This window comes from Microtus pennsylvanicus, chromosome 10 (genome assembly GCF_037038515.1).
Source record: "Microtus pennsylvanicus isolate mMicPen1 chromosome 10, mMicPen1.hap1, whole genome shotgun sequence".
Lineage (NCBI taxonomy): Eukaryota > Metazoa > Chordata > Mammalia > Rodentia > Cricetidae > Microtus > Microtus pennsylvanicus.
The window spans coordinates 10,102,604-10,126,756 of record NC_134588.1 but is presented as its reverse complement, the minus strand read 5'-3'; the positions used below and the strand labels follow the sequence as shown (position 1 = coordinate 10,126,756).

The following is a 24,153-nucleotide window of genomic DNA, read 5'->3' as shown; positions in this document are numbered from 1 at the left end:
CCTGTCCTTTGTCTCCAAACAGAAAGAGTACAATATAGAATTATGACCACTTCAGCTAACCCAGTCTCTAGGCCTTCAAAGAGAAAAGGAAGTCAACCCTGTCCCTTGCCATTTTTAAGGTCAGCTAATCAAGAATCTTTGGAAGTTGGGTCAAGATGACTTGATGAGGTATACCAAGTGCCAAATCCCTTAAAAATAAATATGAAAATCTTTATGTCTAAGCAAGGTTGATTATAGCTGTGTTGTTTTCTTCCTACATTAAATGACATCATCTCCCTCACCTCTTCTGTATTAACAGAGTTGCAATATTCTCCATGTTCTAGATGCCCTCTGACAAAATAGACATGTTCTAACATTCAAGTATTGCTGTAGGAAATCCTATAGCCAACCCACTTCTGCATAGCCTCTTTTACTATTTATGCTAATATAAAGGGTGAGTCCTGCCTGTTTTCTGACTGTGGGATTCAGTTGCTGTTCTCTATTCCAGCAGAAGATAGTGATTTTTGAGTCTACCTCTAAATAAATAACCCTCTATTATTCTCAATTCTGAACTAATATGGGTTTTTTTTGAGCAAACATCTTCAAAGTATACACAATATTCTAGTGTGATTTAAATTAAGTCTTTAAATGACTACTCTAGAGAGCTGTCTTAAAGGATTGGTACCCATGGAGAGTGTTACTGAGAAGTAACAGAACTTCTAAGAATCCATGCTTCTCAAATTGTAACAAATAGAATAAGAAAATGGAAATATGCAAGTTTCATAATATAGTTTTATAACAGAGGTGTTGTATGTACCAGAGAGGACATATCTACACCTTTTGGTCGTTTATAGAGAATTAGAAGCCAAGTATTTAAATATGATTCTGATAATTTTCTGTTAGGCAGATTTATGGTGTTATGAGAAAATGCCTGAAATAAACAGTTTAAATGATAGAAAAATCTCTTTTGGTTCAAGCCATCTAACATTTCAATCCACTGTCACCACTCAATAATGAGTGGAGTGGACCTGACAAACATTTCCAAAAATTATAAATTTAAAAGAGAAATGAGCTAGTAGGAATTTTAATAAACATTTGTATTATAGCAATTGTATGCTATAGAAGGTGTCAAACCTAAGAAGGAGATGTCCTCAGTGGAAGCATCAGTGAAATACAAGCCGCTGAAGCTAGGAGACTGTAGAGAGCCACACCTGATGGCAATGTAGAGAGCTGCGTGGAGCTGCACCTGATGGTACTGGCTCCCGCCCTCCGCGATCCCGAAAGCGAGCGCTCTCTGTGATAATCAGCTCCGAATATTGGCTAAGACCTGACTTATGCTATTATCACGCAATGATTGTGAGCTGCTTGCATATGCGTGGACCTATGGGCAGTGCCCACCTGGCAATCCGGGGTTGGTAGCCCATGCCTTTTTGAGGGCTGGGAGAGGTTTGCCAGAGAGAGAGAGAGAGAAAGAGAGACAAGGTCCTGGATAAACTGCTGCAAGAAGAGCTCCGGGTGTCGTGTCATCCTTGAGGGTCGAGGCTGGACGTGACAAGAGACAGGGAGTTGGTTGTGGTATAGGAATGGAAATGTTCTGTCTGATTAATACTAGTGGCCAGATGGTTATAGTCTACAGCCTTGGAACTAACAGTAGCTCTCCTAACACTGCCCGTATTGATGTAAGCCATTGTAACTAGCCTCCATCTGCACATGAAATAAACAGGATGAGTCTAGGAACCTCACACTTAGCTTCATTTAAATTATCATTAATGGCTTAGTGTTTTAGGTAAAATCACATTGATAAGAACATCCCATTAATGAGGGCAAATGAAAACAGAGCCAAGTGCCATAACTGTCACAGCAAGCTGTCTGACTGAGCACAAAGTTCAAGACTCAATAGACAGAACTGTGAAGAGACATTCTACATTATGAGAAATTGAGAAAAGCAGTTACTGGACTTTCAAGAGGTTTAGTTTCAAATCTGTTTCTGTGATGAAACACTCTGACCAAAAGCAGTGTAGGTGAGGAAAAGGTTTAGTCTTCATTGTAAATCATATAGCCCATCTTTGAGGAAAATCAAGTCAAGAACTCAACAGGAACCTGAAGGAAAAACTATGGAAGAATGCTGCTAACCAGCTCACTGTCAGGACTGTGCTGATGGCCAATGTCCAGGGACAGGAGCCTCTCCAGTAGACCGAATCCACCTCTGTCAATCAGAAAACAAGACATTCTCTACAAAGATTTATATAAGTCAACCTAATCACAGCAATCCTTCAACTGAGACCACCTTCGTATGGGACTCTGGACTGTGTCAAGTTGTCAGTTAAAGCTGCTTAGGATACAATGCATCATGCCTAAGTTGGAAATATTTACTAACCTAGTAGTCTTTGGCATATTTGTAGCTTTCTCAGCCTTGAGAAATGGGAATGATTAAGTTGAATTTCTTAACTCACTTCTGTTTTTCCATGTTTACTCCAGTATGGATCTTAAGTAATTAGTTCATTATCATTTTTAATTAATTATTTTTTTCTTAAAAAAATTCTCATTTTATGTACTAATCACAGTTCCCATTCTCATCCCTCTTCCCACTCCCTACACCTTCCTGCCATTCCCTCCATTCACTTATCAGAGAGGGTAAGGCTTCCCATAGGGAGTCAGCAAAGTCTAGCACATCACTTTGAGGCAGGACCGAGGACACCCCTCCCCTATATTTAGGTTGAGAAGGTATTCATCCAAAGAGAATAGGCTCCAAAAGGCCAGTTCAAGCAGTAGGGATAAATCCTGGTCATACTGCCAGTGATCCCATAGACTTCCCAAGCTATACAACTGTCACCCATATTCAGAGGGCCTAGTTTGGTCCTGTGCTGGTTCCCCCACTGTCAGTCTGGAGTCAGTGAACTACCATTAGCTCAGGTAAGTTGTTTTAGCTTGTATCCCCATCATAATCTTGACCCCTTTGCTCATATTATTGCTGCTCTTCAACTGGAACTCAACCCAGTATTCTGATGAGGATTTCTTCATGTGCTTCCACAAGTTACTGGATGAAAGTTCCATGAGGGTAACTGGTTATTATCACCATTATCAAAGCAGAATCATCTAGGAACTACACATGGTATCATTCCCTGCCAGTTTCTGAGTTTCCACTTTGGTAATTTCTTTGATAATTCAATTTTATTCTCTTAAATTTAAGCTTTACGGGTCTGCATTCTGCACACAATATAGGCCAGATGAAAGTTGCATTTCCTAGCAGGTCCCATGTCTCATTTGAAGGTGAGGAACAGAGACAAAGATTACAGGAAAGCACAAGAAAGACACATGACATGAGAAGGAAGGGATTTTTTCTAATTCTCCTGTAGAATGAATAGAATTTGACCAAGTCATTAATGAGGAGAAGACAACTCCAATCCTAAAGGAGATGTGAGATACAGAACCAGCGTCTTACGATTCCATGAGAACTCAGGATACTTGGAAAGCAAATCTCAGAACAGGACCCGCACAGAGGAAGCAGGGCTGGTTAGGGATGGAGTGCAACTTGGGGATGGGAATGGTCTCAGGATTAAATTTAACTTCAGTGTGCAGCAGTTAGAACTAGACATTCAGGTCTGTACTAGAAGGGCAGCACTGTCATATTCAGTTTCACTGTTTCTGTCAGACATTAATGATGACAACACCAGACGGTCACTCTCTCATACGCTGACCAAAGCTTCCAGATCCATGGTGCCTTGAATCATGAGCCAGGTTTGCACAATTAGGAATGCTTGAGTCAGTCATTTATGGACAATGCAATGAGAGGGCCTGCTGCTGACATTTGGCAGTGGATTTTCAGCTGCTTGGATGTTCCATCAATCAAGGAGCATTTGGAGAGGGCAGGACATGGCCCTGTTGATGCCAAGGGAGACACAGAAACATGACTCACACTCTGACCCCTAGCTACTTTTCATTCCACTGGGACAGGAGGCTTACACAGACAAATTGTTAATTAAGAACACAAGGCTGTAAATAACATGACCCAAATGAAAGGATCAGACAGTGGATGTTGCAGATATTTATAAGAAATTGCTAAAAATCGGTGTATTCAGGATAAACCTACTTTTTGGTTTGTTTGTTAGTATGTTTTTTTTTAGTTGTTCATTAGCCTGGAACGAGGGCTCCATTGTAACATTTTCATACATGAATGTAGATATTTTTAATCAGGTTTATCCTACTGTCTTATTTTGTCCCTCCTACTCTGAGAAGACAGGTTCCTCTTTCCAAATGATCCTCCTATACTCTCATGTCTTCTTTTTACATGGACCAATAACTTTAATGAGAATTGCTCATAGTGATGTGTATGAGAGATCATTTACAGGAGCATGAGAAACTTACCAGTGACTATACTACTGAAAATGCAGTCTCATCCCCTCCACTGGCAATTAATAATTTCCTAGGACACCATCCCAGCTCCATGATGGAGTGTTGATGGGCTCAATCCTGCACAGGTCTTATGCAGGCTGGCATGGTTGTTATACTATTGAACTCTCAGCATCTGTGATTATTTGTGCATATTTGATTTATTAAAATTGATCATGTTGATAAGAAAATCTCATCACTGAAGGTTTATAAATGCAGAGCCAAGTGCCGTTACTGTCACAGCAAGCTATCTGATCAAGCACAGAGTTCAAGATTTAGTAGACATAACTGTGAAGAGACAGTCCACATTATGATAAGTTGTAAGATAAGCAAGATGTTTCATTCTTGGCCTGCACAATACATCTCAAGGACACTGACATCATAACAAGCCTCCTCATTGGCTAGGTATGATGGCATATGTCTATAATCCCATTACTAAGGAGTAGAGATATGATGTGAGGTGCCTTTCTGTATTCTGTGAATATATTTTATTGCCATTGGTTAATAAAGAAGCTGCTTTGATCAATAGCCAGGGAGAATAGAGTCAGGAGGAAAATCCAGACAAAGATACAGGGAAAAAGAAGATGGAGTCAGAAAGATACCAGCAGCCACAGGAGAAGCAAGATGTAAGGTAACAAGCTGCAACCCTTGTGGTAAAACATAGACTAACAGAGATGGGTTAATTTAGTTGTAAGATCTAGTTAACAGTAAGCCTAAGATAATAGGTCAAACAGTTTATAATTAATATTAAGCCTCTGAGGATTATTCAGGAATTGGTGGGTGGGAGAGAACCATCCAGTTACAGACATAGGAAAAGTATGAGTTTGAGGCTGGCCTGGGCAACAGTACAACCTTGTCTACAAACCAAGGGATGGATAGAGAGATAGATAGATATAGATAGATAGCTTGGTGGTACCAGACTAGACTTTCTTGGTAGATACAAGGTTCCATTTTTGAGCCTCAGCTTCATACAAAATTAAAATATATAAATAGTCTCTTTTTCTTTAAGTAATTGGGTAACCTATACCAGAAGGAGGCAGGAAGGAGGACAAAGGGAGTGAAAATCATGGAACCCTGTTCTGGTGACCAGAATAAAAGTATCAGAAGAACTTGGGTAAAGATTTTACATTACAAACATGAGGTCCTCACTTTGATCCATAACCTGCAGTTATAAATGGCACGTGAACCATCACATCTATTCTACAGTATCAATGAGCCAGAGGCAGAGGGGCAGAGGGGCAAAGGAGCAGGGGGCAGAGGCAAGGATCTATGAGAATGCTGACAGCCTATCTCATGGAATCAGCCAGTGATCAGTAGGTAAAACTGGGTGAGAAAGTATTTACTACTGACTTCTGGCTTTTACATGAACATGTACACTTGTATACCTTGACAAATGTGCACACATACACAAATACACATACATACAAAAATGGGGAGGAAGCAAAATACCACATGTGGTAATCCCGTCTACAATATGCAAGGAAGAGCAATTAATATTTGATAATAGATAGAAAAATGGTGTCTAAGAAAATGATGACTCAGGCAGTAGAATATAATAGAGTAGTTACAATATGATCTTGTACCATGAAATTGACCTTTCGAGATTGTCTTCTTTATTTATGTCTATATTATTTTCTTAGTTATCACAAAAATTAAAAGTATCTTTGAACTGATGCATAGGAATATATGTTATGACATTCTGGAAAAACAACTGAATTGGGTTTTATGAAGAATAGGAAACCTGAACTTCCAACCCATGCCAGTCTCTTCTGTGTACTTTATATAGAGAGAAACAGGTTTAGAAAGATTTAAAAATATGTCTAAGTTCCTGGAAAGTATGTCAGGGTTTAGGTAAATGGTAATGGGTAGTGGGGAAAAGCTGCAGCAGGTTCATCAGGGTTTACAAAGGAAGGCTCAAGATCTGTGTTCCAGCCTGGACTATGTTCCTTCCACCTCTGTGTGTAACCTTGTCTAGTCATGACTGATCCTGATATGCCAAGACATTCATACCCTAAGCACAAATGACTGCTTTTCCTTCTTCACAGAATCATGAGGACTAGAGAGATGGTCAATCCAGTAAAGCATATGGACCACCCTTAAAATGTAGGTGTCACTGCACGGTGGTGGCTTGTGCTTTTTTTTTTTCTTAGAATTCTAGAGACAGTGGCAGGCAGATCTCTGTGAATTTGAGTCCAGCCTGATCTACAAAGCAAGTTCCAGGACAGCTTGCTGGCCAGCAAGCCTAACTGATTTATTGAGTCTAATGCTATTGAGAAATCCCTTATCAAAAGTGGAAGAGCTGGAAATTAAGAGGCTTAGCAGTGAAGAGCTACTAACTTCTAACTACACTTACAGGGACTCAGTTTCAAAACCCTAGCATCCACATGGTGGCTTACAGCCATCTGCAATCCCATTTCCAGAGGATCTTATTCTCTCTTCTGTGGGCACCAGGCATGCATGTAATGACAAATATTTAAGCAGGCAAAATATTCATATATGCAAAAAAATAATAATTAAAAGTCAAGGTGAAAAGTGACTAAGAAACATACTTTGGATTGACCTCCATACTCCACATGCATGTACACATGTATATTTCCACCCCACATAAACAAAGAACACACATGACCTAAATATAAAGTCATTGTCTTCATTTCAAATGGTCCAGTGGTAGTATAAACTAGCAAATAAACTTAATAAATTTTGCTGTGGTTCTCCAAAGGGAGTCATGTGGAATTACCATGTAACCCAAAATGTCTCCTCCAATGTACACATAAGTGAAAACAGAACAAAGAATCATTCTTATGTATATTCTCAAATATGCATAGCGTAGTTATCCACACTAATTCAAACTGAAAGCAACACAAATATCAAGGATCAGTGAGTGAGTAAACACACTATGGACTATCTACACAATGGAACATAATTAAGCCACAAATATTTATTTTTGATTTCCACATTGGGTTAACCTTACAGTCTTTAAGTTAAGTAGTGAAGTGGAATGTGTTACACGTTATATTTGTGACAGGTCAAAAAAGGTAAATTCTTAGAGGCAGGTGAAATATCAATGAACAGGACTAGAAGAGACAGGATGAAACTGGAGAATAGTAGGTAAAGTTACATGTGTGCAGAATGAAAAAATACAAATTCATCATTTTAGTGGTTTCAGAAACCTGAACATGCAAAATTCTATTGAGCAGTGAACTCTAAGCAGATAAACTACACAATGTATGAAATGTATTTCAATAAAGTAGTTACAAAATGAAACCTAAGGCCGACCAGGCATAGTGGTGTTTGCCTATGATTAAGGCACTGGCACTTAGGAGGCTAAAGCAGTATGATTATGAGACCCAGCCTCAAAAAAGAAAGAAAGAAGGAAAGAAAGAAAGAAGGAAAGAATGAAGGAAGGAAGGAAGGAAAGAAAGAAGGAAAGAAGGAAGGAAGGAAGGAAGGAAGGAAGGAAGGAAGGAAGGAAAGAAAGAAAGAAACGAAGAAAGGAAGGAAGGAAGGAAGGAAGGAAGAAAGAAAGAAAGAAAGAAAGAAAGAAAGAAAGAAAGAAAGAAAGAAGGAAGGAAGGGAAGAAGGAAAGAAGGAAGGAAGGAAGGGAAGAAGGAAAGAAGGAAGGAAGGAAGGAAGGAAGGGAAGAAGGAAAGAAAGAAGGAAGGAAGGAAGGAAGGAAGGAAGGAAGGAAGGAAGGAAGGAAGGAAGGAACAAAGACAGAGAGCTCAAAGGCAAACGTGGCAGCGGTAGTGGACTGGTGATAGAGGGAATTCCAGCATGTGTCTAAGACCCCACCCCATCTCTGATTAATGCCCTGCCTCTTATAGTATCCTAGCACTAGCTTCTGGCTTTTTCTTTCACTGACTTTGACAGGAGAACAGGAAATGACTTTAGTTTTGTGAGCTTTAGGAAGTCTCCAGGACTGACAGAGCATGCTCCTAGCTATTTTCATAATCCATGTTTTGAAAGTTCACTTGCAAAACTAGGAAGTTTCTATCTTTTCTCTCCTCCTTCTCCTCTCTATTCTTCTCTTCCCACTCTCTGTCCTCTCTTTCTTTCCTTCATGTAGAAAACTCTTCAGACCTTAACTTGGTTTCTAGGAAAACAGATGGAAGCTCATGTTCTCTATCTTTCTGTCTGTTCATGCTCTCTGTCTCTCTGTCTTCAATTCCCTTTATGTGTCAAACTGAATTCTAGGAAATGGAAGATACTAAGAGGGTAAATGAAGGTCCACATAATACCTTTTGTTTCAACTGAATTTGTTTCTTACTTCCTTTATCATCTGTAATTTTAAAAGACCACCTATTTTATACCTAAAAACTGAAAGTTCTAATTCTTTATAGGCAAAACCACAAAAACAATACATAATTTTATCAGTCTATATGTGTTGGTTTTGAAATTTAAAATATTTATTTTATTTTTATTTATGTGTGTGTGGAGCGGAGTACTATTTGATCATGTGAGTATGGATGCCTACACGGGCCAGAAGAGGGTACTGCAGGCAGTTGCTCAACTCCACTGCCCTGTAAGGGTAACAAGTGCTCTAACTCCTGAGCCAATTCTCGAGCTCACAGTCCAGTATATATCTTGAGAATCCCTTGGCATTTCACTCTGTAGGATACTGACAGTGTTTCTTTGTAATTAACATGAATCTACCATATTCATTTCAACTAATTTAGTGTTATTAGAAACACTGATCATTTTGAATTTTTACAATTGAAAACATCTTCCAGCTTGGCTTTAGGCCTCAATATTTAGAATTAATTCTTCAAACAGCATCCATGGAAAATGAAATATTACATTTATAAAGTGTTTGATATTGTGGATATACCACCTTCCAGAAATAATATACAAATTTGCATTTAAAATCAATACATAATATTTTCTGTTTTTCTCTAGATCAGTGGTTTTCAAACTTTCTAATGCTCTGACCCCTCAACATAGTCTCTATTGTTGTGGTGATCCCAGACATAAAATTATTTTCATTTCTACTTTAAAACTGTAATTTATTACTGCTATGAATCGTACTGTAACTATCTGATATGCAGGGACTTGATATGTGACCCTTATGAAAGGGTTGTTCAAGCTCCAAGAGTTAAGAACCACTACTTTAGAAAGTTGAACATTAAATAGGGGCAAAAGTAAGTAGCCCATTCCCACCTATTATCAGTCATGAGGGTCATGACTAACCCTCACTGGATGAAGTTTTAAATGAATGGAGAGCTTTCAGAAGTAGATACACAGGCCCAATGAAAGCTGTTTGTATTTAGGCTTAGATTTGATGAGGAATGGGCATCATTTTAAAAATGTGTGATATAAGTGTATCATCCAAGTTTCTCTACAGAATGTAGAGTGCAAATGGCATCTATTATATTGGCTTACAAGTATTGGGTTGGTAGTGCAACAATTGTTTTCAAATAATAAGAAAGGCTGAGAACCCAGTACTGGTTCAGTCTATAAGTTTCATGTGTTAGCTGTTCCAGTTATGAAGACCTAGAGAATTCCTGGATAGCTGTTGGAGGCTAAATGGACTAGATTTAGTTGGCAACAAAGGATGGTAATAGCAGCAGCAGCAGTAGAAGCAACTGCATAGACACACCAGCAGGCTGTGGAGTTGGACAGGCAAAGCAGTACCATTTTCCCCCGGGATCTCTCTGTTTCTGACCTGCCACTGTAAATACAACCAGCCAAGGGAAGATCTTCACCTCTCAGTGATTCCCTTTGGCAAGCCCCTCATAGTCTCATATGGAGACATGTCTCTTGAGAAATTCCAGGTTGAACCAGAGTGTCAACCAAATTTGAAAATCCCAGTGTTATAACAGATCAGGGGAGGAAACCCAGTAGTCTGTCTGCTCTTAGTCCATCTGTGAGCTTCCCTTTTTCTTTAGTGTGGAAAGGATTCATTTGGAATGAGGGTTGTTAAGGGAAGAGAAGAGTTTCCAGGCTAGGTACTATGATTTGTTATTTTGGGATAGTCGTTCAAATTTTTATAGCATTCCTTGGAGAAGAGAAATTTCTGATTCTATGACTTGGTTCTTCTTCTCCTCCTCCTCCTCCTTCTCCTCCTCCTCCTCTCTCTCTCTCTCTCTCTCTCTCTCTCTCTCTCTCTCTCTCTCTCACACACACACACACACACACACACACACACACACACTGCTTTAAAAGTCAGAGTTCTGAATCTTGATCTTTGTAACAAACTACTATTTTCTGCCATCACTTTAAATTTTGAGAACTTTGCCACCACCCAGGGACCCTCCCAAAATTGAGGATGCATTAAGACTCAGTTCCTATGTTTGTGGTACTGACTCCCTTGAAGTGACCCCTGGGGGCAATCCTGTGAACACTACTCTGACCCCACACTGGTACTTTTCTGTTCTTCTTGAGAGCTATCTGTTCACTCAGAACTGTTTGTCTCAAGAAGTTTGAGAGGGGCAACCTGAACCAAGAGGGTTCTCTCTAATTTTGAATATATTAACTTCAGCTTTGTATTTTGTTTGATTTCTTGTTTGCATGTTATGGAGATTGAACCTAAGGTCTTTGCATGCTGGGCAACTTCTCTAGAAACTGAACCCCATCCCCATCCCCAGGTTTGTCTTTTAAAATAAGTTCTTGTTTATTTGTGTTTCTCTGTGTATACACATACATACACATGCTATGAAGTACAGGTAAAGGTCAGAGAACAGCTGGCAGTGGTCAGTTCTCTTCTTTACTTCATGTGTTCAAGATGTTGAACTTACATTTGTAGACTTGTTGGTTGGGAAGAACCTACTTTTGCTGAGTGATCTTGCTGGCTCTAATAAATTTTTCTTAACAATCACACTCTGGAGAATATCTAGATATGTTATTTTTAGTCCATGTACAGAATTAAGTAGAAGTGATACCTGGGTATAAAGAACATCATAGAGGAGGGTGTGCCACCTCACTCCCTTGGAATCTAGTCCATGTTCCCTTGATAAAAGCATGTTTTCTGTTTTCTTTCTCTAGCTTCTTCCTTATCCTGAACTCTAGAGAGAAGCAGCCCTGCATCTGGCTGCACTGCCCAGTCCCTGGAGATCCTTGACCCTTTCCATATCTGAGATGGTACAGAAGTCTGGCTTCTTTAATGTCTCATGAAGTCCAGCATCTGTTCTTTCAAAACTTCCCCTGCTGATCCTTGTTCTATTAAAACTGCTAGTTTACTAGTTCAGAGCACTGGCTACACAAATTCCATGGCCTGAATTCAAACTCAAATCCACACCAAGGGAAAGAGCTGAGTCCACAACATTGTCTCTGACATCCCCGCATGTGTACTGTAGAACATGTGCATTCCTACATCTACATTAGGCAACCTCACCCAATGAATACAAAACACTTTAAAAATCAAGAAAGTCAAGGTCTTGAGAGGTACATTTATTGGTGCTTTCTTCAAAAGCAGGGGATTTTGAGTTCAGACTGCCAGCAAGCACATAAAAAGCTGAGTACAATGGTCCTGACTATAGTGTCAACTCAAAGAACTAGAGACTGGATGATTCCTAGAGTGCAGTGATCATCGAGCTAGCCAGAAATATCACACTGTAAGTTAAATAAAAATGTTGTCTCAAAATATTTTCTGGAGAGTGTTTGAGGAAGATCCCTGATCTCAAACACATGCATGTATAAACATACACACACACAGATACATACATACATACATACACACACACACACACACACACACACACATCAACAGTTAAACACAGAGAGATATGGATAATGATATTGGAAAGGTTCCAAGCTCAGAATTCGGGTATGACCAGATAATGGAAGGCTCTGGCTCCTACAACTCTACCTCAAGCATCTCCTCTGATGCTCAGCATCTGTAATGAGGCTAGATGATGGACTTGTGCTTTGTATACACCTCCTCCACAGTCATCTATGACTAGCCAAGTGCTTGGTTCCTGGGTACTAGCCAGATCCTGCATGGTGAATCATACTTCCTCTTCCAGCCCAGTCAATAGTTTGCTTTCAAATACAGCTTCATGTGTTATGGAGATATATTCAAATTAGTATGCAAATGAAAGCAAAGCAGACCTACAGTTGGATTGCACCTCAAATGATCTTTCAAAATATCAAATGTTCATCCCTAGGAATCAGTTGACAGAAGCCTTAACTAATTAGCACAGTCACCATGTCCAAAACCCAAATCCTACCTTGTCTGTGATAGCTGTCCATGAGAGAAGTTGGAGCTACCAGTTGGAGAAGCTTCTGGGTCTCCCCTCCACAGGAAGCAGATGTTGAGGGAGCTGTGCACATGGTGGGTCTGTGCCATCTGGGCTTCTCTGAGCAGATGGGGCACAGCTACCCTGGTGGGAGCACAGCTGGCCTTGAGCCTTGGTACTGAGAATACCCTGTGCATATTCTCCACATGGAAGCTGCTCACTGTGCCCTGATGACTCAGAGCCAAGTAGCCCTCTTTCTACCTTCCTCCCAGAGGGCTTCATCATGAAGGCTCTATGGGCTTCTGCTAAGTCCTATCTAGTGATCCTTGGCTGTCTCTGCTTTCTCTGCTGATCCTTTGCTGTTGATCCTATCGTTCTGTCCTTTGGGGAGATCATCACCAGTGGAAAGGACTGAGGAGCCCTGCTTTTAGATTCATATGACCCTCTGAAAATTGTTCCTCTATCTTGGCCCTTCCTAAATTAAATACCCCTCATTGTTCTCCATGATCTGCACTAGTGATTTCTATCCTGGCTATCCATTGGACTCTCTCTCTCTCTCTCTCTCTCTCTCTCTCTCTCTCTCTCTCTCTCTCTCACACACACACACACACACACACACACACACACACACACAAACACACATAGACACATTATATATGGATTCTTATTTTGTGTGTGTATGGTAGGAGATAAGAGTCAGGGAAAAGTAAGTCCATGTGTTCCTGTGTGAGTTCGTGGAACACCTATCCGTGGTGTTTGGACTCTAGAGTACGCATGGAGAGTCAGAGGACAATCTTTTTGTCTTGGTTATTTCCTTCCACCTTGTCATGAGAAAGGGTCTGAGACTCAATGTATCAGTGGGGTTAGCTGGCCTTCAAGTTTTGCAGATTCTCCTGTCATCCCTCAGAAGTATACAAGAATTATAAATGCTGGTGCCACTGCCTTTAGCTTTTCGCTGGGTCCCAGGGATTGTTGCTTGTGAAATGCAGGGATTTGCCCCTGACCTATTCCTCAACCCCATCTAGTTCATGGGGTTTTGTTGTTTGTTTTTTCTAGTAAAAATGCCCAAATTTCCTCCACAGAGATTCTGAGGAAGTTGATTTGAGTAAAACATTCTTTAGAAACCTGTTTCAAAGGCTCTTGCTGGACTCTTCTTAGCCTGGCATCCAAGGCCTTGGGGATTACTTTGACTGTTCATCTCTTTTTCATTTTTCTTTTTCTATTTTCCATTATCTATTTCTTTGTTGTCTGAGCAGATAGCTGTGTCCTAGAATTTTTGCTCACTGGACTGAACTGTTTCCTACCTACTCACTGAAACATTCCTAGACTTCACATACAGAGGCAGTAAGTCCCCTTTCTTCCTTGCCTGTCATCATTGTCTCACCTAGAGCTGGAAGTTTGCGACTATTTTTTGTTGGGTTGATTTTTTCTTCAATTTTTTGGCATATATTAACCTACATGTAATTGGTTTCACTATAACATTTTCATGCACATGTATATTATACTTTGACCATATTCACCCCTTTACACTCTAACTTTTTCTCCTGGCCCCCTAACTTGTATTGGTCCCCTCACTTTCCAAACTAGTCCCCTTTCTATTATTATGGATCCAGTTTAAATAACTAGTGAGTTTTATGGTGTTGTGTACAGGAGCACAGGTCAGGAGTTACAGGTTCTAAGATAACTTAATAGTGACTGTACTACTGAAGAAAATGACCTCTTATCCAGCAACCATTAACTGAGTAGAAATAATGATGGGTTGAATTGTCACAAGTTTCTCACACTCTCTGACAGAGTATTGGTGAGCCAAATTTTATGTAGGTTTTATGTGGGTAATCGTAGCTCCTGTGAGTGCAAACAGCAAGGTTATGCCCAGCGTCAGTCTGAATGTCCATTGTCTGGCTTGTTAATTTATCTGTCTTCCTCATTTGTATAATGTCAAAGGATAGTGCTTTAATTCTTTGTACAATTAACCCTACCCTTTAACTGTGGCTCATTCCAAAATACAAAGGAATATGTTATTATCTGTACTTTTCCAACCCTAAGGGTGACTTTGCTTCATGGTTTTGCCTATCAGTGTTAGTTCACAAAGTGCCCAAATACTTAGGCATACAATTATAGTAGTAGCTACAATCCCTAGAGCCATCTTTAAGTACAGAACCCCCTTTTGTAGGTGAGGAAACTGAGACAATTAGAAGGAAAGCAGCTCAGTGCACAGCCAGGCAAGCTGAAAATTGTCTGAATGATGAACATGTGTCATTGTGGCCTCGATATAGCTGTCTTTTTGAGCGTTCAGTGGGGCATAATCAAGGAGAAGTCTCCATAGATGGAAATTTTTGAGTGGAATTAATTGGCCCTTCATGATTAATTCCTAATGCAGCTCCCTTAGTAAGGTAGGTCAGTGTTGCAGAGCAGCTGAAAGAGAGAACGAGTAAAGCATTAGCAGCGTTTGCTTTTAATAAGCCACCTCTTGCCCTCCAAATGCTCTGGGATTGTCTTCTAATCATGTTTGATCCCTTAATACTGATATCAAAATGGTATCATGAGTTCGATTCCTGGATTCAGGTAGTGGAAGGAGAGATTCAATTCACACAAATTGTCCTTTGACCTCCACATATACACCTCCCCCACATACACCTGTACAGTCAACTAAATATATTAAAATTGCTACAGTTGGTATTGATTTAATCTGGCCCTGACTACGGTAACACACTCTGCCTTGCAATGGGGCTGGCCTTGTCCACTTCAGTAATCTGACAAAGTAGAAGCAAACGTGTGGAGAATGAGACAGTGTGTGACATGGGGAAGGCTAGTAGGACACCGAAGAGGATTGTTCAAAGTATATTACAGTCTTAAATGAAACCACACTGGTGCAGTTGTGGTGATTAATGTTAGCTGTCACCTTGATGGGATCTAGATTACCCAGGAGCAAGCCTTCAGGCACACTCAAGATGGATTGCAGAAACTAAGGTTATACTGAGAATATGTATGGGGGACTCCCTTGACCATAGTAGTTGATGTGCAAAGACCCATCTAAATGGAGGGAAGGACCATTCCCTGGACTGGGGATCTGATCCTGGGCTGTGTACAATGGAGAAAGCAAGCTGAGCAGCAATGTTTTCATCCTTCTAGTTCCCTAATTGTGAAAAGTCAAGTTTCTGCTGCTTGATTACCCTGTCACTGCAGACTGTATCCTTGAACTGTGAGATGAAATAAACCCTGTCTCCCTTGAGTTAATTTTGTTAGGGTATTTTATCACAACAACAGAAAAAGAAATGAAGACAATTAACCCTCAATAATTAAATAAAAATTTATCAGAACCAGTGCATCCCAGTGGTAGAGGGTATGCGTTGGATATGCTAGGTCCTAGTTTTGATTCTTGGAATCATTTCTTAAAATGATTATTTCTGGGGATATAATTGCTGGTCTCATTTTGATGATTGCTTTTTTCTCTGCAGTCACTAATCACCATCCTAATTAATATATAACATGCTTTTGTTTAGCACAGATGCTCCACGTATTTAGGTTTGTCCTCTTTGTTTCTTAGCCAAAACTATCAGAAATGGCTTAGGAACAGAGACTAAGTTATAAGTCAGAAGAGAGAGATGACCTTCATGAAATACCCCTCCCTGTTTCTTTTGCAGGCAGTTACTTGAATGATGGCCTGTGGCATTCTGTCAGCGTCAATGCCAGGAGAAACCGGGTCACTCTCACACTGGATAATGACGCCGCTTCCCCGGCTCCGGACACCTCCCGGCTGCGAATTTATTCTGGAAATAGTTACTACTTTGGAGGTAAATTCCCTAGCTTTTGAGACTTCAAATAAAAGGATAGGGGAATTATGTCACCATGTGCTTTGTTAATTAGGCTATCCTCCCCACAGCCCTGCATGCATACATGCATGCACACAAGCAACAAACAGTGAGAAACCAAAACCTCAGGCAACTGTGCCAACGTAAGCTAATCTAGAGCAGTGCTGAGGACAGAAAAAGCTGGGGTTACAAGAGCTGGCTTACATAACTCAACAAGAGAGTTCTTGTAGCCGTGCCAAGCTGCTTGGTCACACTGGAAAGAAACAAGTCAGCTGAAAACTGAGAGAAAAGGAGTTGAGAGTCAGAAAGTACCTGCAAGTGGGAAAACTCAAGAGGGAGGCACCAGTGGCCTACTCAGTCATCTATGTCGCTCCACTGCCTCTCTTCTTTGTGAGCCTTATTTCCCCTTTCCCATACCTTGGAGTTCACCCACACTCAAGAAGGAGACGGAGAAAAGTGTATAGGAGCTAGGGGCTCCAAAAGAGCCATGGCTGCTTTTTCTAATGTTTTCTAAACCCTTGCACTACTTCCAGAGACACAAACTAAAATAAACTGAGATGACCTATGTGACAGCTTAACATTTTTATAAATACACCTATGTTGATTATTTTTCAGTTTTTATTTATTCTTCTCTCATACAATATATACCATGACATGTTGAGTATTTCAAGTGTATCTTTTATTAAAAGAGAAAGAGATAGTGCCTATTTCTGTAGTCATGGTCTGTTTACAGAAGCCACATCTAAAGGGCACTTAGTCCCCACAGCTCTCTGATTTTAAGCTCTTAAAATACAGTCATTATACTCACTTTCCTAAAACACAGAGAACAATTTCAGAATTGCTGAGAGATAGAAACAAGAGCAGAATACAGGCTCAGTGAAGTTTAGTGGTGGAGGGCTTACTCAGTGTGTAATTGGCATTGGTCTCCATGAACAGATTCACACCCAAACCTCAAGCATGTTCTTCACACAGCACACATACACACCCAACACAGTTGAGAGAGTGACACAAACTGGTTGGGAATTTGTTGAGGGGAGCATAAAATTACCCCACCCTAGACCTGACTGGTCCTTTTTATAAGGTAGCTGAAGACTAGCACTGAAAAATAGCATTTACTGAAGAAATGGCAAGATGTCTCCCTAGGCAAAGGCCCTTGTTACTCAAACCTGAGGACTTGAATTCTATTCTTAGAACCTGGAGTGGGAGAAGATAATTGGCTCCATAAAGCTGTCTTCTGACTTTCATACATGCATGCATGCACATGCTTGTCTGCATTCTCTCCTTTTCATAAATGATGATGATGATGATGATAGCAATAAATTACACCTGGAGTCACTCAAATACTAATCATACATTCTACACTGAGCTACACCAAAATCCCTGTAGTCTCTTAGCTCCAAAATCTACAAATCAAGCCTTTCTTCCCAAGGAAAAACATGGAAGGCTTGAAACACAAAAGCGTCTTTGCATAGGTACAGAATTCATATGTAGGGTCTTCTTGGAAGGAAGCAATGTGGAACAAGATCAGTGAGGTTAGATTTTAGTATGAGGAAGCCCCACTGTCCTTCCCCTACAATCACTACTACATTCACAGCCATGGCATGCATGTTTAAGTGATAATATTTCCATATAAGATATAACAAGACTGCTGTTTGTGGAAATAAATAATCAGTAGGTTGTCAAGACAGCTCAGTCATAAAGGACTGGCTGTGTAAGCCTAAGGACCTGGGTTTCAATGTTTGGAGCCCCTGGAAAGCCAGCCTCTGTAGCACTTGTCTGTAATCTCCAGGCAGCTCATGCCAGTGAACCTGGTGTACACAGTGGCAAACCAAAGACCCAACCTCAGACAAGTTAGAAAGTGCCAACTCCTGTAGTTGTCCTGTAATATCCACGCATGGGCTGTGGCATTTGCACATTCAAACTCATATACATTGTCAACTCAAAGGTTAAGAAAAACATATAATCTGTAGATGACTATAGAGACAGCATATGTATGGAGAAGGCTCAAATCTGTCTTCACTGTAGCGCCCTAGTGAAAGCAAATGAATGGAACAAGTGCAGAGCTGTGGTCTCAACTCTAAGCTGTGGATTCTGAATCACATACTATATTTTAGCAATGGAGAAAGAATGATGGTCAGGAATTTATTTTCATGCAAAATGGCTTGGAATAATCATGTTACAATAATCATCTAAAATATCACAGAGGCAAAATGACTCTCCTCCCCTAGCTAGAATAGTGCTAAATTCTGGGTGTGTTTCCAGGGGTGCTATACTTAGAATGTGAAGATTTATCTATGATTTGAACAGTGTTTAAACAAACCCTCACACACAGACTGTAAACTTAAGGAAGGTGAAAAACGAGCTTCAGCAGTAATCATCAACTTCCATAAATTCTCTCTACAGCTTCAATTAGAAGTTGTAGCATCTCTTCATTTTATAGTGTGCCTGTGAGCTGGTAACCAGCTGCTGGGCTTCAGCCCTGCAGTGACTGTCTATTAGCGATGGCTGAAATAATTCCCCATTATTTATGGCTTATTGCTGTGTTTTCAGGCTCCATTCCCATATGCTCTGAACCTTTTAAAACCACTGAGATGGAGTTTGTAAGAGCACACATACTTGTCTCCCTGCTTGGTCTTCACCTGTCTTAACCAGGAGTACATTGTCCTGGCAGCAGGTGATGCTAAACAGGACAAAGCGTTTTTATCTCTATAGAACAGTCATTAAGATGTGTGGGGTTAACCTTCTGCATGTGCTGTTACAGCCTATAACTATGCGCACTTAAGCAGGCAGTTCTCTTAATGTCTGGATTTGCTTTGCACAGCATGTCAAAATTCCTGCTTGGCTTCTGAGAGTAACTTTCTCGTGAACTAAGCCTGTTAATGCTCCACAATTAACCAGACAATTACTTTACTGTCATCCTTAGCAGAGCATGATTTCCTTAGAAAGAAAGTGTAATTCAGAATTGCATTGTGAATTTTGATGTGTGTTTTGAGACAGAACCAACATTTCCAAGCACTTACAATATGTGAACAATATATGAAGGATGTCATTCAAAAGAAAGACAAATTGCTTTCCAGCAGAAAAAAGTGTGTGTGTGTGTGTGTGTGTGTGTAAGACTCAGTTAGTAAAATGCTTGCTAAGTAAGCATGAAATTCTAATTTTGAATTCTCAGTATCTATAAAATACTGGGCATGGCATGGAATAGCTTGAATTCCAGTGCTGAGATAAACTGACTCCTGAGGCTCACTGATGACCCAGCTAATCCAAGTCCAGGTTGGGTGAAGGGACAGTGTCACAAAAAGCAAAAAGAAAAGTGAACACAGATCCCTGGGGCTCGTGACCAAAGTCTAGGTAAATTGTGGAGCCTTTGGCTCACAGAGAGATCTTATCAAAAAGATTAAAGAGTAAGACATACTAATATGAACCTCTGCCTTCTACAGATGCCCACATGAAATAATGCACCTGCAGGCATACCACACACACACACACGCACGCACACACACACACACGCACGCACACACACACACGGGTGGAGTTAAGGTAACTGTTATACCAATGATAATCCCTTTGGCAATTTTTTTCCTTTATAGTGACTGAATACACCCATTTTGCATCATTTCTGCCCCTCCTCCTGAGCCTGGATTTACAGCAAAAGTGTCCCCTGTTGAGAATAAAAAAGTGCCCAAATAATTAGAGCTCAAGATCTTCCATCAATAGGTTGCCAAAGCAATGACAGATCATTTCAGTGTTCTTCATCTTTTCTCTCTGTCCCACAGGGTGCCCTGACAATCTCTCCGATTCCCAATGCTTAAATCCCATTAAGGCTTTCCAAGGCTGCATGAGGCTCATCTTTATTGATAACCAGCCCAAGGACCTCATTTCAGTTCAGCAAGGTTCCCTGGGGAATTTTAGTGATTTACACATTGATCTGTGTAGCATCAAAGACAGGTAATTATTGTCTTGTCTCCTCTGTTCTCCCACCCCTTCCCGTTCTCCTGTTCTAAATATGAGTTTCTTTAAGCAAAATTCTAATCCGCTGACATTAACCACATTAGAAATAATTGAGTCGCCTAATGGAAAATATTTCTGAAAGAATTTCAGGCCCAGAGAAAAACAGTTTAAATTAGTTGAGTCTCTCTCTTCGTGTTGACTTGCAGTAAATGGGATATGCAAATTGAATCAAAATACAGATTTGTGAAAGGATTAAAATTTTATGCATAAACAACATTTGATTACTTTGAAGTTAAGAGTAAAGCATGAAAGAGGGGGGAATTACTTCTCCCCTAAACCATTTCATTCTTCGCTGTGGGTATCCTTCCTAAAATGGCATAAAGCTTTAGGAAATCTACTGCTAAGGTTTGGCTGTGCTCAACGTGAATGTCCTCAGTTTGGGATGGGTGGTATAACTGCCACCAACCCCACCCACTGTTTCTTTAGCTCCAAAGAGACCAGACAGTACGCCAGTGAGAATGAGTTCTTTAATTTTGCAACCTAGAGATCTAGCATGACAGTCAGTTTTCAGTTATATCTCTCCTAAAATTTGACGTCTCTTCTGTTGGAAATTTCTAGATTTGAAGTCAGAAAACCAAAAACAATAGATGGTAAATTTCAGCAGGATTTTGCCATATTCCTACTGTGTCACCTACCTGCCTCATTCTTCGAATTCTGCTTAATCCTTTGAGATATTAATGAGCCGGTAGGGAGATGAGATTAAGTGTTTACATATGTGTTAGTATTAGAGGTTCTTGGCTGTATTAACTAGTTGTTGCTGTAAACTCAAATATACCTATTTAAGAAACAATGTCACTAGTAAGGACACATGATTCCAGTAAGTTGATACCACTGTGACAATAAGGAATGAGACTGAGGAAGTTTGGGAAGGTGATTGAATCATGTCTTAAAGGATAAGGCAAAATCATGCTTAGCAAAGTTGACAGTAGGCAAAAGATGGTAGGAAATAGCGCCACAGAACTGTGTGGAAAATACATGGCTCACAAGTGTTATCAATTCAAACTGCTTTGAATTTGCATTTAGGATCTCTAGTACTGGGATACATTTTATAACTAATAGCATATGATAATTTCTTTGGCAAAACTTATTTCCTGAATAACAAGTAACCAATGCCTTGTCTTGCAATTTACTATGTCTTACATTCCGCTGCTGCAGTTCAGTCCATAGGTCTTGCAGAGAAGGTTCATGGCTTCCAAAAGGCTGGGGTGCGGACATGGAATCACCACAAAGAGGGTTTTTGTACTTGAAGAATTTGGTTCTATGCTCTGTGTGAGAACAAAGAAGGAACACATCAGATTTGGTGGCTAGAGCCATGTCTTGAAAAAATGTAGGGCAGAGTTAAGGGAGTTCGGGAGTGAGTGTCCCAGTGCAGAGGAGAAACAAAGAAAACTGTCAGGTGCCGATATTGGGGGACATAGGAAATAAGCCATAGAGAACACGGTCTTTGCTAATTCTGGAAACCATTGCTGTAATTAGATGAAGCCTAGCACACATTTCTGATAATAAATACCATTTCACATGCAATCACCTCCACACCATACTGACATCTCTTTTTGTTTTCACATTGACTTTTTGATCCTTGTGCTTTTTTTTTCATTTGACCAGCTGTGAAAGTGGATAATAAAATGTGTGTTTCATTAAAATGTGCTAATTTAGAAATCTCCAAACCAAAGCTATTACAGGGAATGGCTACCACCCCACGTTTTTATTCCCGGCAAGGGAGAAGCTTCCAAATCCATCAGCTAGTGCAGTATTTTATGTACTGCAGATCAATACAGGACATTTGTCATTTGGGATCTCTTTGATACCTTAATATACAATCAAGAAAGCTCTCATTATTTTTGATTACATGAAAGTCATTGCCATCTACCCTGCACCATTACCTTTGTGTAATTGTAGTCTTGAGTAATTATATTACATACAATTGTGTTTTGGTTAATTGTATAATGAGGAATGTGTTTCATTTAGTGGGTAAAGGATATGTTTCTGTTGATTCGCCGTCACTTTCTATAACAAAAAGGAAAACTACACCAAAGCTTTGGTCTCTTACTGATGTAATTTACATTGTTCTACATCTACGATGAGTGGGGAGAGAGGAGAAGGGTTACAAAGGCAAGTGTTTCCTGAGATTTGTGTTTTCTTTCCCTTTTTGTGATAAAGATAAGTGTCAAAGTAAAAGTGCATAGATATGTGAACCAGGAGAAATAATACATGTTTAAATAAAGCGACCAGAGGTCAGAGGTCAGGCAAGGAGCTAGAAGCCTCATTGCTTGGGGAAGCAGGCACAGGGGCCTCTGGGTGTTCCTAGCCAGCTGACACAGTGAGGTTCAGGTCCATGAAAAACCTCCTCCAGTGTTCTGTTTTTCATGTGTTTACCAATGTGACACTGTTAGCCAGCTGGTATGAAGTTGCTACTAGGGATGGCAGAGGTTTCCAAACCAGTGCTTCAAGCAGCACTGAGTATCTCTTCTTCTTGGACTTCTGATACTAAGGCTTGCCTTCTGTGTGTGTTTCTTTCTTCACAGTAAAAGGAGACCCACCTACACACCTGGGATTTTATTTCCTTTTTCCCAACTGTGCCTCTTACATATTTAAATGTTGTAGTTATGATCAATTCTGGGGGAAATCAGATATGGGAAGGTCATTGCAGTCTTCAAGAAAAAAGGCCTGCATTTTCCAAAATCTTAACAGGCTTCTCCAGCAGAGTCTCACAGGCCCTTTGAAATGGTGCTGACAAGTTGGTAGGTTCTGCTTCTTTTGAGATGTTTAAAATCAACCTTTGGAGCACCATTTTATGGCTAGAGAGATGTCTCATTAGCCAAGAGTACTTGATTCACAAGCATGTGTACTAAGTTCAGGTCCCAGCACCCATGAAACAAGCTGTGGGTGGCAGCATCACTGTAATCCTAGTGCTGTGGGGCGGGGGCAGAGCTGGAAGGTTTCTAGGGCTTGTTGGCGGCCTGCCTGGTTATAAAAAGCAACAACAAAAACAACCTAATTACTGTAAGTTCCATGTTCAAGAATGAAACCTGACTCAAAAGAATAATGTGGAGAGCGATGGAGGACGGTACCTGACACCCATCTCTTGCCTCCACACTTGTGCACAGTGTGCCAAACGCACACAACAACAACAAATAATGTTCAGAAACTGACACTGATTTTTATTCAGCTTTCTGAAATGCCAGGAAAATTTTGGATGTCACAAGTCCCATTTCCTGTGGAGTGCCCTCATATAGCAATACAATTAAAGTAGGTTTTGGAATATCATCCAGTCCTAGTCCCAAACATACAGAAATGGAAATTACATGGAGGGTACAAAGTCAATTACAGAAGAAGGCTACTGCCCAGGTCTCTGATACTGTATCCTAAGGAGATTTTCCTTTTATTCCCTTTGAAAATGCTTTTCCCACTGGGTGGATCACACACATAACTGGGTATTTAGCTTCCTGCTGCCAAATTTGTCGTAAAACACTGTTTCCCCCTCCATATCTGGTTCTTTTCCTCTTAGCACATTTTCTACTAAGAAAAGCATGTGTCTTGCTCTTTGGTCAAGATTCTTAGCTTCTCAGCTTGAGCATGCGGAGCCACAAACACAGAGGAAGAGAAAACATTATGTTGGATAACCTCCACAAACAGATTCTTGATACAGCCCACCCCATGTGTGGGTGTGTGTTAAAAACAGTCGCTAGTATGAAAAGATTGCTTTGCTGGGTAATACATATGTCTGAGCTCTTATCTAAAACTGAAAGCCTTTATGTCAGGTGCCAGGAGAACCATGGAAAGGGCAA

At 40.3% G+C, this 24,153-nt stretch overlaps 1 protein-coding gene across 2 annotated transcripts in view; it reads left to right on the top strand.

Annotated features, from left to right (window-relative positions):
* Positions 1 to 24,153, top strand: part of Cntnap5 (contactin associated protein family member 5) — a 964,156-nt gene that overhangs the window by 530,071 nt on the left and 409,932 nt on the right. For both annotated transcript variants that reach the window (XM_075987656.1, XM_075987657.1), the window contains exons 9-10: positions 16,187 to 16,336; positions 20,131 to 20,302. In XM_075987656.1, the coding sequence (XP_075843771.1) occupies positions 16,187 to 16,336; positions 20,131 to 20,302 (322 nt within the window). The remainder of the gene's footprint in view (positions 1 to 16,186; positions 16,337 to 20,130; positions 20,303 to 24,153) is intronic.